Source organism: Rhipicephalus sanguineus, chromosome 4 (genome assembly GCF_013339695.2).
Source record: "Rhipicephalus sanguineus isolate Rsan-2018 chromosome 4, BIME_Rsan_1.4, whole genome shotgun sequence".
Classification (NCBI taxonomy): domain Eukaryota; kingdom Metazoa; phylum Arthropoda; class Arachnida; order Ixodida; family Ixodidae; genus Rhipicephalus; species Rhipicephalus sanguineus.
In genome coordinates, this window is record NC_051179.1 from 116,338,110 (window position 1) to 116,354,857 (window position 16,748).

A 16,748-nucleotide genomic window follows, 5' to 3' on the forward strand; every position below is an offset into this window, starting at 1 on the left:
CATGGGCTCAAGCTTCTTCACCTGCTCCCTGAGAGCCTTATAGGTGAGGCGAGCTTTTGCGATGTCGACGCCGTTGGTATGGCGGCAGCTATGATGACCTGCTCGGCAGACCGCGTCTTCCACGTCGCTAGGAGCCAGCTGGGGGATTCATCGAGGAGGTAGCACCAGAGCACGAGTATGGCCGTCGGCAGAGACAGGAACGCGTGCGCCATGTTCCAGCGCGGATTCAGCTGAGCTACCAAGTGGACTACGGGCGGCACGGTCGTCGTTCCGACGGCCGTGTCTAGGACTCCGTAGAGGGCGCGTCGCTCGTTGCCGGTCACCTCGTAGAGCAGGATGAATATCACAGCTGCACCGAGCAGCTAGTCGCTGACACGAAAAACCGGCTCACCAAGAACATAGCGAGTGTCTGCGAGGCTCCGCAACCGATGCTAAAACATAGCAGGGCCACAGCGCAGGCCAGAATGGTGGGTCGCCGACCAACCTTGTCCGCAAGCAAACCGGCCATTGGCACGCACATTACCGCGCCCATCATGTTAGCCGCCTTGATGGCCTTGAATAGCCAGACGTGCCCGCACACCAGGTCCCACCGGCTGACAATGCTGTCGCCTTCGTCGGCGGTGTCGTACTGCCAACGGTCGCAGGGCACCACACGGCGTTCGTCGTCTTCACCGTGCTGCATATAAAAACCATCCTTGATCGAGAACTAGACTTTCATCTTGAAACGCGTCCTAAGTCGAGAACCTGTCATTCGACTATCTACATTATTCAGCCACTGCACTTGACTTTTGTTCGGTATTACCGAAGCTTTGTCATTGCATAAAGAAACGTGGCTCCAAAAACGGGAAGCTGCAGCTCAAATAAGAGGAAGAATTTTTTGAACAAACTTCTCTGATATCACGAGCCTGCTGTTTCCGCAGTATATGACATGACTAATTGCAAACCTAATTTGCTAATATTTTCATATTAATGATAATCTTGAAAATTACGAAACATATGAATTAGGTCCGCAATTTTTTTTTCCGAAATTAGGCACAGCCGAAGACATCCGCGATTATGTCCACTAAACAGAAACCCTGCAACCAGCAAAACTCTTTAGATATGTGACCTTAAAAACGTGGAACTAAACGCGCCACTAGCGTTCCAGTAACATGTTTCCCGAAACTGTCCTTTTAAAATTTCGGGAAAATTTGTGACGGGAATGCGGAGTTCAACAAATCTTTCAGATTTATATCCTGAAACAGAGTTCAGTTTCTGTCGACAGATGAAATAAAACGTGCTGCTACTCTTAGGGCTTTGCGGATGGGACAAAAATTTCACTGCACGTCCTCAATCTCGCTTTTGCATCACGCGACTTAAAGTTACCAATGTACGACTTCATCAGCTCAGGCAGGACTGGTACTTCGTATTGCACTCGGGCAACGCCGCACAAGAGAAAAGAAACAAAGAGGGCACACTGTATACTTGCAACTGGTGACAATTTGACAAAAGTTTTTTTTTCCTAAGTGCGTATTTCCATTGTCAGCCGGCTTCGCCAATAATATGTCCCGCAGTGTGCATAGCTGAAGCATTCTCTTCCGAAAAAATTGAGCGTATGATAATTTTGTGAATACGGGCCCTGAATTTATTGCAGCAATCGCGTTTTTGTGGGTGCACAGTGCCAGGGTTCATATTCATATGCGCACTTTCTCACCAAATCGCCAGAATATCAAATCCGCCAATTAACACGCAACGTTCGCACGTACTTTAAGATCAGCGTGGCAGACGCGAAACACTGTGTAAAACACAACCACGGCCGAATGAAAAGGCAAAAAATAGCTACAAAATACTAAATTCAGGTAAAATTCGATACAAAGAACCTCAATACAACGGAATTCTCGATATACTAAGGATTGTGGTGCTGCGAACTATAGTCAGATACAATTTTAAAAGTCCGCGGCATTTTCTTTTCAAAGGCGGATGCACACAAGCCTCCACCAATGGGTGCGCAACCATGCCATGAGCCGGAAGGCCGGTGACCTCGCCTTCGGAGAACGCTGCCGAGCGCATGAGGGGCACTATTTCTTAAATCACGGAGGCGATCGGCCACCGCACACCAGTCATAAGGGCGGGGCTTCTCCGAGCTTCCTAAGTTGTATAGTCAAGACGTCTACTGACAGCTTTTTTTTTTTCGTTGTACTCCGTCCGTAAAATTCTACATCATCAAAATCAAATTTTGATTTGATTTTATTTGAATTGATTTCACTTTTCGCCGTTTCATGTACATGGAACACTATATATTTTGAACCTCGATATAATAGCAAATATTGCTCTCCGCGATGTCGATCTCCCAAATTTAGTTTCAGTGCGGCCCCAGAGGAAGACAGAGGCGATAAACTGAGGCTTCTGCTGGGGCCAGAGGTCATATGGCAAAGTTACACGCGGTTTTTGCGAGCGCTGTATTACCACAGTACGTTGTACCAGCATTTTCTCGGGTTCACGCATGATGTCCCGCCGCTGTCAAGAGTACTTCTTCTCCGGCGCAGCATCAGGCCGCGGGCGTCATATCTCGGGTTCAGCAAAAGTGACTTTTTTGTCGCGTTAATCTGATTAGTTTTTAGTATTGCCGCATTATTCAAACATTTTTCCGGCACTAAGCGAACAAAAAAAGAAGCATTTGGCAACCATAGTTTGCTTAATGTGACGAAATTCAATTTATCGACGTTTTGGTATAACGAAGTAAATTGATAATTTTACCGACTTCGTTATGTCGAGGTTTTGTGTAGCGAAATATGACAAACTAGAAACAACAGAAATATATTGTAAGAGCCAACAAAACCTTCTCAAGAAAGCACGCCTAAACCAAAGCAACACCTCTCTTCCAACAGGCTGCTAAAACTAGTGCATACCCAATCAAAACGCTGGATGAAGAAATGCCGGGCATGAAAAGTTTGGCACACTCGATATCTTCGTTGTAAAGTAAACAAACGGCAAGCTGATGAGACTGTTTCCGTGTTATTAAAGTACAAAAAAAGCACATTAGTGTTATGACACTCAAGCTCGTCTTTAGCGTTAACTGAAAATTGAGTATTCTCTAAGCTAAGCGCCCATTCTCATTGTTTGCAAAAGCTTCCACTCGCATGCTGGCATTCAAAGTGTGTTTGTTCTTTCGTTAAATGACCTCCCATTCTATGATACACAGATGGTGACCACAACTCAGTGGAATCTTCTGGAGAACATTGCACTACATTGCTCGAACCAAGCATCGGAACTATACGACGCATTGTAACGTTGTCCACGAGATTCTAGCGAGTTGTGGGATCTACTAAACAGGCGAGAATCTATCACTTGAAGGTGGCGGCCGTCTTTGGAGTGAGGATGCGCGTCAGGTGAATCAAGCGACTATTATGCAGGGTGTTTCAGCTAAAAAGCACCAAGTATTAAAAAATTAAACATAGGTGCTATGCATCTCCAATTAGTGCAGTATTGTTCTGAGCCATATAGAGCACGTCAGAATATTTCTTCGAATTCGCCAAGCTCGGTAATTAACAAAGATTGCTTAAAGAATTTTTTAAATAGTAACTCTAGAGAAACGTTTTCACTACAGAAGCTGTAGCGCTTGTTCAGAAACATCGAATTTTTTAATCTATGCTAAGATAACTCCCCCGCTTAATTTTTTTCCGGCCTTTCTTTAAAGCGCGCGAATTTAAAAAAAAAAATGGCACGTGACTGCCGCCTAACGCGCGGCGCTTTTAGTGCCCTCAAATGTAAGTTGAACGAATTATCAAAGGCTGCTCCGCGCACGAAGGTCGACTGAGCAGGCTGCCGGTGACTGCGATGGACGCTAAATGATGATAGAGGCGTACCATCAAAAAAAAAAAAAAAAGACCTACGAAAGAGCGGCCGTCACGTGTGAGTGCATCTTTCATCTCGGCCTTTCACCACGCTGTCACCCTCGTCCCTTCCACTGTGTTTCTTCATTGGTGCGAAAAGAAAAGAAAAAATGCCTACGCTGCACCAAATGCTACCTGCGGTCTCATGTAGCATTTGGTCCGTGGCTGCCGCTTTTTTACAGCGAAAGCTGTTATGAGATCATTTCAACGGCCGTTTATGGTGGCGTAGTTGTCCGCCGCCGCCGCCGGTGTCCGTAACCACTATCGCTCGAAATAAGAAAAAAAAACGAAATAAGAAAAAATTTCCAGGATGAAACGGGGTTCGAACCTGGGCCCTCTGCGTGGGAGCCCAGTGTTGTACCTCAGAGCCATGCCGGTGCTTGGAACTGCCTTGCAAAACGACGCTTACAGGCTTCATGTCCAGAAGGAACCACATTACCATATGTAATTTAGTGTGGTAGAAGAGTGAAATAACAACCACGCACCACACACGCGAATTCTGTACCAGGCGTCACACAATGCGAATTGCGCAACGAGTGGCTGTTGCATGCTTCCAACCCACTACAAGGGGCTTTGCAATAATTCTTCATCGTCATCAGGCACAACACCAACAAAGTGCGCATAATGCCTTAAATGTTTTTAACGGGTACCACGGCTCTCCGTTGAATGACGAAAAATGGCATAGTGGCTGCTTCCCTACTTCCCCACAGAAATTATGATTTATAGCGTAGTGGGTTCCTCGCAAGTGCACTTGCTTTGGTTGCCAAGGAAGCCCATGAGCCCATCATCCATTTCCTCAGGCTCTCAATAAAGTTCTTCCCCCCTCTCTCTGTCTCTCTTTCTCACGTCAATGTATGTTATGTTGCATGGTGGGAGAGTTAAATAGCGACCGGGCGTCACACAATGCGAATTACGTAACTGGTGAGCCGTTTAAAGCTTCCAACCCGTTACAAAGGGCTGAGCCACAGTTCTTCATCGTCATCAGTCGTCACGTAAACAAAGTGCACATAATGCCTTACATATGTGTAGCTGGAACCTCGCTTCTGCGCACAATGACGAATAATGGCGTTGTAGGTGCTTTCAAATTTCACAAATATTGTGATTTATGGCGTAGTGGGTACCTTGCTAGTGTACTTGTATTAGTAGCCCCAAGAGAGTTTACAATGGGCTCTAGAAATGCCGCTCTTCCAGCTTTCGCTGTGACTGTGCTGCGCTTTCAGCGCAGGCCTGGCATTTTGTTGAAGAATTTTTATTTGTTGTTGTTGAAACGGTATGCTCATTTTGTCGCTTAACGTCCATCGCAGTGACCGATAACCTGCTACACCGACCTTCGTGCACGAAGCAGCCTTTGATATTTCGTTCAACTTACATTTGAGGGCACTGAAAGCGCCGCACGTTTGGCGGCAGTCACGTGGTATTTTTTTTTTAATTCGAGCCCTTTAAAGAAAGGCCGGAAAAAATTAAGCAGGGAGTTATCTTAACACAGATTGAAAAATTGGATGTTTTTGAACAAGCGCTACAACTTTTGTACTGAAAACTGTTCTCCAGAGTTATTATTTAAAGAGTTCATTAAGCAATCTTTGTTAATTGCCGAGCTTGGCGGATTGAAAAAAATATTCTGCCATGCTCTATATGGCTCAGAACAATATTACGCTAATTGCAGACGCGTAGCGCCTATGCTTAATTTTTTATTACTTGGTGCTTTTTAGCTGAAACACCCTGTAGAGCCCGACCGCTACGCGTATCGTACGCTTGCCGCTCGTAGTCAGCTGCTGCGTCACCGAACCCTCAATCATTGTGCTGGCCGCGCCAACGGGTGAAAAATTGTGCCGCAATTATGTATTGTTGCTGTACACACAAGTGGGACAGTACTAAGAACTGCCAAGGATTGCGATACATTCAAACCCTACTATATCAAACTCGGGTAAATTGAATTATCCTTCATATCGAACTATTTTCGACCGCGAGAATGCTTTACCGACAATGTATCGGAATATATACGGCTGCATCGAACAAAAACGGCTGGAATAGTTCATAAATCGAACATCGGACAGCGCGAAATGCCCCAAAAACTTGGCTTTCCCTCACAAGTTGTTGGCTTTTCCTCATGGTCGCGTGGCGCGACTAGAAATTATCGCTCACCATCACGTGCTTTTCCCCATGAATCCTCGTGACCGCGCCCTTCGGCCCGTCGTGCGCGGTCGCCGTTTGCTTCGCGAAATATTACGCTTGCGGCGCATGTATTTAGAAAACAGAACGCAGGCTTATGAGATGTGCTGTTTACATCGACACCATATTTTCTCGCGTATAACCCGCCCTTTGCATATAACCCACAGCCCCAACAAAACATCGCGAAAGAAACTTGAAAAAAAAAATGAAAAAGCGATCCCCGCAATCCCCGCGTATTACTGTGAAGCCACCTTCCTTGGTTTATCATGAGGCAGTGTCGTGAAGCCAACTTGAGCATCGAAAATACGGCAAATATATCTGAAAAATTGTATATCGACGTATACGATATATCGAACTAGCTCCTTTTTTTTGCGAATCGATATATAAGAATTTGACTGTCATTCCTAATGCGCAACCTAACGCAAGCGCAGCTGTTTCTCAGTTTCATTCGACACCGGAAGCATTAAACCGAAATCATGCATATGGCGCGGATGAAGCCACGCATATCCAGTTAACTCACATTTGTCGTGTGGGTATACGCCAGCGGATATGTGTGCATTTTGCTAAGTAGATAGCCTAGACAGCGCATCGGGACCATGCTTCTTTCGGCGGGAGGCGAATGCCGTGACCATACTGTGGGAACGACGACAATGCAATACGCATAAGCTATTTAATACAGGCACAAACGACAAACAAGAGCAACTCCCTAGCGAGCGGTTATAACAAAAAACTGCCTTGGTGCTGTTCCTCTCGGTCAGTGCGTTAAGCCCTCTGTTTTGACGTTGCGACAATATATTGAGGCAAATAATCTGAGAAAGACGATGCTACAGACAGCTCTTTATTATTTATTATATATTTTATTTCTTGTTTCTCTCTTTTTTAGGAGCTTGCTCCTTCGCTCGCGCCTCGTCCGTTATCGGCGGCGTCTACACTACTTCTCATTGGTCCCGCCAGAGGCGCAGCTGCACTCTCTCCGGCGATTTCAAGAATGCACTCTAGATGGCGCGCCGCCGCTCAAGACGGCGCCAAGGAGGATACATAAGACTTGCTGGAGTGGAAGCCGCCTATGCACCCAGTGGCAGAAAGGAGCCAAGCGCTGCCGCTTCTTCGCGCTGCCGATAAAGTTGCTCGCGTTTGTAAACCAAGTAGTTCTGAAATCAAGTAGTTCTGGTTGCAAACATTTATTTCCGACTTGTAAGAAGCCAAGTGACCCGTATAGAAGTGAATTCACTTGCACAGGCATTTAGTAGAGACGCTTAAATCACACGCACGGTGAAAAACATGATGACCGGAGCCCTACTGGTGATTGAAGATAAGCGCCTTCGACAGAGATGGTCTCACCTTATTATTGAACCATTCTCAATTTCGTTCATTCGTCATGTGGCGTATACCCACTTTTACGTATTCTTCAGCGATTTGCTTGCACAAATTGTAAACGTTCAAGCGGGTCGAAGTCAAGGATGCGCTGCTCCAGTTTATGGAACCACTTTTTCTCGGAGGAAGCTACCAGGACTTCCGAGATGAGGTGTTTTGCCCTTCTTCGCGGTTATGATGGCATCACATGCAGCCTGTAGCTACCAGTCCTTTCTCTACTTCTTCACACATGCCACTGATGCCAGTGACGTCTTGCGACGGTGAAATAATTGCACCTCTGCTCTTCTGTTTAATTAAAGGTGCAACCCACCTGAGTGCAGGGCTGTGATGCACTGCTCAGATGTAGTTGTTGCACGAATAAAACTTTTCGAGCATTGAAGCTTGCTACGTGTGGCACCATGAAACTGGCAAAAGCAGAGAGGCTTTCGGGTCAGTATCGGCCTGCAGGGCTGATGATCTGCGCTTGTCAATGAGCGTGCTTTTTGCATCTGCTATGGCAGCAATAGTGGCTGCATTCAAGATGAAGACAAGGTCTTGGGAGCAATTTCCTGAACCATAAGTTCCGTCTGAACCAACAGGCGCTTATATACAGCCATAGGCTGTGCAGCTGTTGCATTGTTATGTCCGCCTCATCCACGTATTAACCCAAAGAGGTTTTCGGCATCGTATTGACTGAGTTTGTGTGTCAGCAAGTACTTCAGCTGATCCTGGCCGACAACCTCGTCAAGTATTCTTTCGGTTGCTTGCCATATGCATATCAAAAAGCCAACAAATCCAGTGTTTTTTTTTTCAGTTCTTCTGTCACTGCACTTCCTGCCGCGGATCTCTCAGCCCATTTGCATATGCTCGAGCCTAAGAAAAAAAATGCCTTCTAACAAGCAGTCAAAATAATATGGCGCGAAGTGCACGGAGCATATAGATGATCTTCGTCTTTGGCATTCCGCTTTACACGGTGAATGGCTCTCTCCTTTAGGAAACCTGTCAAAAATATCACGGCTATTATTTGTTGCAAGCTCATACCACGTCAGCACATCTCAGTAACGCGCGCGGATTGGCTCAATCGAAGACCTTTTCGCGTACTTACGGACAGAATGTGAGGTCACAACCTTTCTTTAGCCTGTTTGCACATTTATAAGCGACACAAGAGGCAACCATTGTCAAACTGTTAGTGTTTGCATGCTCACAGCGTCAAATAACGCACGCAAGCAGCAGCGCGCGACTGCGTGGAGCGCGCTTTCTGCCTCTGGCAAGATGGCGACGCCGGTTTCACTCGACGAGCACCCCCTCCACTCCAGCAAATTCTACGTATCCTCGTTGGGCGGCGCACACCACGCTCGGAGCATGCGCTAGTTAGATAGGTGACCGCTAGAGGACCGCGCCTATAGTTTGGCGTAGAGTTACTGTATATGCTACCTTTAGGTAGCAGAGTTGCGCATCTCTCTTCCAAACGCCGCTAGCAACCATGCATTGCGGAGAAGCTGACGCTCGCGCCAACTTTTGTATTTTTGGACGCCGCCGCTGTAGCGAACTGAATTAACACTAGTCATCGATAATCAATGTTTATCGCCGGTCTTCGACACGCCGGACATGTTAATTACCGACACCATAGGCATGTGACCTGCACAAACGAAGTGCTACTTCACCGCACAGCTGTGGTTGCTAGCCGGACCTATGCGCAACTCTGCTACCTAAAGGTAGCATATATACAGTAACTCTAATTTGGCGCGCTCCCTTTCTCCTCGGGACTACGGTGACGGGGCCCGTCACCGTAGTGTAAATTGTAATAGTGACGGGGCCCGTCATAATAGCGACGTACTTATAGTAACGGGCCCCGTCATCGTAAAGCGGTGACTACGGTGACGGGGCCCGTCAGCGCAGTACCATCGTAAAAGTGACGGGGCCCCTTTACCGTAGATTTTTGGTCGTTTTAGACGAACTCGTCGTGTGGTGTTCGTGGCGTAGTAGTTACTTGTTTGAGGCAATGAAGAAAAAAAAAAGCGTTCATGGTGTAGTTGGTTGGCGCACTCTCCATGGAATGTTAGGGCTGCAGGTCGTCAGTTCGATTCCACCCGTTTTTTCTTCCTTTTTTTCAGGTTATGCGTCAACAACAACGTTACTGCTCGAGTCGTAACTTTTTCGTTCATGTCTGCGGCGGTTACACAGCCCTAGCGTTCGGATGATGCGTTGTTCCTAGGCTTGAGCGAATATTCGAGCACTTCGAATATTCGAACGAATATTACAGTATTCGAATTCGCTTCTAAACGAATTTAAATTCTAGGAAATTTCGAAGTATTCGAAATGAACGAGTAGACATATATAAACCGCATGTAACCTCCTGTAAATGTGGTTTCGCTGCAGTGGAAGCGTGCTATACCGTGAACGCACCTTTCCAGGAAAAATCCGCACTGCCGCGAAACCCCAATTCAAGGTTAAATGAGCATGTAGTAAAACCTGGTTAATTCAGAATCACTGGGACTGTGACAAATTTAATTAAGCGGGTTTTCGAATTAACCAAACATACAAAAGGCGGGATGCAAGAAACTTTGTATTACTGGAAGTAATCAGAGGTGGTCGTTTGCTGTGCCTCCTAGTCTGCGGCTACAAGGTTTTTTTTTTCAGCAATACTTGGTCCGAATTTTGCCGCTAAACCGGGGAAACGGCGGGCCTCGCTGAGGCCAGAGCAAGAAAAAAAAGAAAGAGGGAAAAAAACGGTCTCGTGGTCAATTGAAATGCGCGCCTGCGGAAGACGTCCTTCGCTGCAACACAGTGGTGACACACGGGCAGCATGTCACCTGCTCCTCGCAGCGTCAGTGCGTCATGATGCGGCCATTCGCCCATCCTTTCTGGTAAAATATTGTAATAATGACCAGTGTGACGGAATTCGCGATGTGTTCTGGGTGGGAAAAGAGGATAATTCAAGCTTTCTAACTGAGTTTTCGAAGTAAGTACTCTGCCAGCAGTGCAAGTGCGCAAATTGCCGGAACAACCGCCAATCGGAGGTTCACACACAACGCGAATTCCGTCAAACCGCCCTTTATTAATTTCTCCATTTTCCATGAACGAATGGGTAAATCATGACGCACTGACGTTGAGAGAAGCATTCGTCATGCTGCCCGCGTGTCACCACTGTGCTGCAGTGAAGCACGTCTTCTTTTCCGCAGGCGCACATTTCAGTTGACCACGAGACCGCCTTTTGTTTTGTTTTTTTCTTGCGCTGGCAGCAGCGAGGCTGGGATGCTTCACTTGTCACTCATTAGTATCGCTACATTGCATTGCCGTGTGGCTCCTAAGGGCCAACGTTTCTGCGGATTTGCAGCTAAATCGGGATCGGGAATTGGCACATGGCATACAAAGTTTTTGAATTAACCGGGCTGGTACTCACCGCCGCTTCAAATTATCCACTCAGATTTACATTGCAAAATACAGGGCCATAGAAATCCTAATTATGCGGGATTTCGAAATAAAAGTTCGAATTAATTAGGTTTTACTGTATTACCCTCACATCGATTCATCATTAAGTTTAAAAGCTTGTTATACCGGCTTATATGCTCTAATTATAGTAAATTTTAATTAGCGTATTTTACAGGTTATAACTTGCATTCAACCGAAAGTCAAATCCTGCTACTAGTCAAAGTTGCTTCGAATTAGCTTCGGACCTAAAATTTACTATTCGCACAAGCCTAGTTGTTCCTATGCGACCTCGGTTCTAATCGTGCTGAGTAAGAAAATGTTTCCTTTTTTTTTTCTTTTTTCAGTATTGTTTCACAATACTGTCCCGAGCTTCCGGCTAGTCAACAATAGTTACTCATTCGTGGTAGCACGGCTCAGCGTGGGAGAGCGGAGCCCGTTAATCAGCATGTCGCTGCGCCGTTGACGGTCATGCGCTGCGCAGCCAGTTACAGGGACGCCATGGGCGCAGCGAGGACAGCCAGTCAAATCAGCAATGTTCCCTCCGAGGTCTCTTTCGACCATGGAAAGCAATTCTAGAAAAAATCCAGGAAGACTTCATGGCTGTTGTGGTCGGCGGTGCACGTCACTACGAAAACATTTCGGGGGGGGGGGGGGGGGGGGAGCAGCGACGCAGCGACATTGGCGGCATGCTAATATGCAGGGTCAGCGGCGCAGCGACAAGCTAATTAACGGGCTCCGCTCTCCCATGCTGAGCCGTGCTACCACGAATGAGTAACTATTGTTGACTAGCCGGAAGCTCGGGACGGTATTGTGAAACAATATTGAAAAAAGAAAAAAAAACGGAAAAATTTTCTTATTCAGCGTGATTAGAACCGAGGTCGCACAGGAACGCTAGGGCTCTCTAACCGCCGCAGACATGAACGAAAAAGTTACGACTCCGTCAGAGCAGTAACGTTGACGTTGACGCATAACCTGACAAAAAAAAAAAACGGGAGGAATCGAACTGACGACCTGCAGCCATAATACTATGGAGAGCGCGCCAACAAACTACGCCACGAACACCACACGACGTGGGCGTCTAAAACGACCAGAAATCTACGGTAAAGGGGCCCCGTCACTTTTACGACGGTACTGCGCTGACGGGCCCCGTCACCGTAGTCACCGCTTTACCCGCTTTACGACGACGGGGCCCGTCACTATGAGTACGTCGCTATTATGACGGGCCCCGTCACTATAAGTACGTCGCTATTATGACGGGCCCCGTCATTATTACAATTTTCACTACGGTGACGGGCCTCGTCACCTTTATGACGGTACTGCGCTGAAGGGCCCGTCACCGTAGTCAGTGCCTTCTCTTCGCCGGGAGTTCACTCATTGATCAGAGGCAGCGTTGGCAGAGGACTGCGCCTCTCGTTTGGCGCGCTTCCTTTCTATTCGCCGGGAGCCCACTCAGTGAACACTATTCGTGGCCGCTCCGCTAGATGAGCACTCCAGCCAAGGCAGCAGTGCGGTGGGCTCGCAACGCAGCAGCAGTCGGGCTCGCCGCCAAGACCCTGTGGTGAGAGCCCGGGAGGCCGAAGCGAAGAGGGCTAATGTATATATAACAATGTTGTCACGTCTATATATGATGGTAGAGGAATATGTACGGTGGATTCGCGGGTTACCCGATCATCTCCGAGCAAGCTCCTCTGACATAATTCACTTCGTGGATATGGCAGTGATATTCCTTGTTTTCTTAATTTTATTATTTTTCTTCTGTCCTGCGGCGCCTCCTACAGCTACAGATAACTCTTTCTATGTTTTTATTATTTATTCCACATTTTGTGTTTCATTGTTTATTGACATTTTTCTTTTTTTTTTCGGCGGCGTGAACTGTAGTGCACAAGAAGAAAAACGTCGCGTGGCTCGAGGAGCGTGAGCTCGGAGGTGTTTCGCTGCGCTCGCTCGCTCGCTCTGCTACGGCGATCGTGGACCAAAGGATGACCCTCAACCCAGGAACGTGCGCCCAAGAGCTGCGCACTAAAAATCTGGTCCACAGGATTAATTAAGACGTGGTTCAACTCAGGAACGGGCGCCAAAGAGCTGCGCTCTAAAAATCTGCTCCCAGGACAAACTAAGAAGTGGGCGGCTAGGCCTTCAAGATCGACGCCCATGAGCATACCACTCACCGGAATGGGTGGATCGTAGACGCTACACTGGCTGGGCTCGCCATCAAGACCCAGCGGGATGGCCACGTTCCTCCAGACGCTCGCGGGGACGTCGCGAAGCTCGTACGGCGGTGCGCACCAGTGGAGAACGTCGTGGGTAAAAAGCTGGCTTCCAAGGGCGTGCATCAGTAGCGTCACAACGGACAGCATTCCGGTGAAGAGGACGCGACGCTGGAAGGTCCCGTGTCCCACTATGACGTAGACGTTGTCCTGGATCGCCTTGTGCGTCTCGGCTATGGAGAAGCCCGTTATCAGGCTCGCTTCGGGTCCTGGACTGTTGACGGGTGTCGCCTGGGCTGACGTGCTTGGGGTCATCACGACCGCTCGATGCGACGACGCTCCGTGACGTCAGGTCACACAATTTGCCAAGGGGAATCGTGCAGAGCCGCCTGTACCGATGGCGCGTTTCTTCTTCTGAGATCGCGTTATCACGAGCACTCGACCTTCATGACGATGATGATGATGAACTTCTAAGATGGCTCGTACCCACGCTTGGAGATTGGTCGTCTGAACTCATAAATTATACTTTGAGGGATAATAAGCACTTATGTTGACAGAGGAGTGGTTTAAGGTGGGACGGTCCCTTATTCCAGGACCCCCATTGCCTGCACCTATCGCCAGGCCCGAACGACGAGATACTGAAAATATTGTAGCATAAAGATAAAATTAATGAAAACGTACACGACGAAACTCTAACAATTGTGCGCTAGTACAATCATACCAGACAGCTTCACAGAACATATATAATGTTGGTAAGGGAACAGAACCCAACTTTATTTTACAGCGAAGGCTGTTATGAGATCATTTCACCGGCCGTTTTTGGCGCCGTAGTTGTCCGCCGCCGCTGCTGCCGGTGTCCGTAACCACTATCGCTCGAAATAAGAAACAAACGAAATAAGAAGAAAATTTCAGGATGGAACAAGGTTCGAACCTTTGGCCCTCTGCGTGGGAGCCCAGTATTCAACCTCTGAGCCATGCCGGGTTTTTTTTTTCTTTATAGTAATGTTAATACGTTATATACATACACACATGTGCCACACATCACCCACCAGCATGCGTAAGGCTGGCTGGATCTACTTATGCACTTTTAACTGTTTCAGTGTATCTAATATACAAATTATTTCATCACTAGCCCCTCGGTGCTCCAGCACTTCTCTGAGCTTTCGTGATCTGTTCAACAAAATAGGCGTTAACCGATCGCGCTTGTGGCTCATCATTTCGTCCAGTGTTTGAAACTGCTTTGCAAAAAGACCCTATACAGGCTTCAAGTCGGGAAGGAACCACATTAACATATGCAATATAGCGTGGTAGAAGAGTAAAATAAGCACCAAGCGTCGCACAACGCGAATTCTGTAAACAGGCGTCACACAATGCGAAATGCGCAACGAGTACGTTGTTGACTGCTTCCAACCCATTACAAAGGGCTTCGCCATAATTCTTCATCGTCATCAGGCACAGCATCAACAAAGTGCGCATAATGCCTTACATGCGTTTAGCAGGTACCACGGCTGTCCGTAGAATGACGAAAAATGGTATAGTGCCTGCTTCCCTACTTCTCAAAATTACAATGATTTATAGCGTAGTGGGTACGTCGCAAGTGCACTTATATTGGTATCCAAGGAAGCCCTTAAGCGCATGATCCATTTCCTCGGGGTCTCTATAAAGTTCTTCGCCCCCCCCCCCCCCCTCTCTTACACGTCAATGTATGTTATACAGCATGGCGAGAGAGGGAAATAGCGACCGGGCGTCACCCAATGCAAATTACATAACTGGTGGGCCGTTTAAAGATTCCAACCCATTACAAAGGGCTGAGCCATAATTCTCCATCTTCATCCGTCGTCGCTTCAACAAAGTGCACATAATGCCTTACAGACGTGTAGCTGGTGCCTCGATTCTCCGCAGAATGACGAATATTGGCTTAGTAGGTGCTTCCCAACTTCACAAAAATTGTGATTTTTGGCGTAGTGGGTACCATTCTAGTGTACTTGTATTAGTAGCCCCAAGAGAGCATACAACGGGCTCTAGAAACGCCGCTCTTCTAGCTTTCGCTGTGACCGTGCTGCCGTTTCAGCGCAGGCCTGGCGTTTTTTTGTTTGTTCATTACTACTATTAGAATATTTGTAAAAGTGAAAACTAAAGTAGTATTCGATCGTTTCGTTGCGTGACTGAAACCGCAAACGGCATCACTGAGACCCCTATGTAGTGATGCAGAACTATCGATGGTACTATCTGTAGCGGCATCATCATCATCGCTCACGATCATCATCATCGTTTGACCATTTACGCGCCGCGCCTCTCGCGCAGCTCATGCTGAGAGCTCGAGGCGCGAGGAGTAGAACGTGCCCAGGCTCCTGGCGGTTTGGACGCTGGCAGCCGCCGTCATAAGGTCGGTCGTCTCTTGAATAAAAGTGGCGAGATTTCGGCACGGCCACGTCGGCCGCCTTGACCTCTCTCTCTCTCGCTACACTATCGATACTATCGATAGCTGACTCACTATCGTACTATCGATGGTAAAAGATACTATCGATAGCGCTATCGACAGTAAATTCGATGGTACTATCGAGAGTATAAAATCAACAGCACGAACTCATTGCAGCATAAACTTGGTTCCCCGCGTGCGTAGTACATAGGTGAGCCGGAGGAGCAGGCTGAAGGGCAAGGAAGTTGACGTGCTTGTATTCTTAACCAAAAGTCCTTTGCTGTCTAATGATCATAAAGCCAAACTGTTCAGCTGTAGTCGAAAGGAAGCCGTTACATGTGGTGGAACTGCGCAGCTTCAATTTACTTTGCATTTTATGATTTCAAAATACAAATATAAAATATGAAGAACTTCGTTTGTTAATTGTAAAGTGTAACTGGTTGCTTTTGAATATGAATTTATTGCTGGACATAATCCGCCATTCTCACTGCGAAAACAATTTATTTCTCTCGCCAAAAATTGCTCATAAATTAAGCGAAGCTGATAGTTGGCTATGGCAAATATTTTGGCAATATGACCGGCCAGCAACAGCATCATTATTCACATCACTGTCGATAGTATTGTCACGTGGTTGTGACGGTGAAGAATTGTGAAGCTAGCCATTGTCAACTTTTTTTCAAATATGAGCTTACACAAAAGTCGAGAATGTTTTCATTTGTGTTATTGGATGTTTCAGAGATTATTTTCTCTATGTTGCTTCTACGTTATCGTTTAAACATCGGCACGATGTCTACGTATAATGTTGATGGAACCTGATCATTTGATTGTTATTTCAACATTAAAAACACGACGTCAAGGCAATGTAGAACCAGTAACATTAATATAACATTACATTTCACTGTTTACCGTTGCGTGACTTGAGTCACATTAGTTGCATTTAGGCAACGCTGAGTCATTGTTCTGCGTTACTTGGAGGCAAGAATTGGAAATACGGAGCTTTCTATTTGGGCGAACTCCAGCCCATAAAATTAATTAGAATGATTTGTAACTGGGCTAGTCAGTGATCTTGCATGTTGAGTGGCTCCAGCGCAGAATTAGACGCAAGGACGAAGGAAAGAAGCAGTGTCAGCAGCGTCTTCGTGTTTCTTTCCTTCATCTGTGCCTCTAATTTTTTGCTGCAGGCACTCAACATGCATAAAATCAAAACTCTCTATACAAGCGATAGACACTGCGCACTGATAGCGGAGTGTACAGTCGTCGGCCGTTGAGTAATCTGATCATCGGTGGAACGCGTCG

At 46.9% G+C, this 16,748-nt stretch overlaps 1 protein-coding gene across 1 annotated transcript; it reads right to left on the reverse strand.

Moving 5' to 3' along the window:
• Positions 1-17: 17 nt before the first annotated feature.
• Positions 18-13,348, reverse strand: LOC119391536 (solute carrier family 22 member 7). The gene is made up of 3 exons (XM_037659215.1): positions 12,995-13,348; positions 485-676; positions 18-362 (listed from the first exon to the last, which is right to left on the reverse strand). Exons 1-3 carry the CDS (start codon positions 13,346-13,348, stop codon positions 18-20), a joined length of 891 nt encoding a protein of 296 aa, XP_037515143.1.
• Positions 13,349-16,748: the final 3,400 nt, after the last annotated feature.

Excerpts from the sequence above, each read along its gene's own strand:
- LOC119391536 (XM_037659215.1), bottom strand. The coding sequence starts at position 13,348 with ATGACCCCAAGCACGTCAGCCCAGGCGACACCCGTCAACAGTCCAGGA. Across the intron at positions 677-12,994 it reads TCTACGATCCACCCATTCCG|CACGGTGAAGACGACGAACG; the intron begins GTGAGTGGTATG and ends TTTTATATGCAG. Across the intron at positions 363-484 it reads CCGGTTTGCTTGCGGACAAG|CTGCTCGGTGCAGCTGTGAT; the intron begins GTTGGTCGGCGA and ends GTCAGCGACTAG.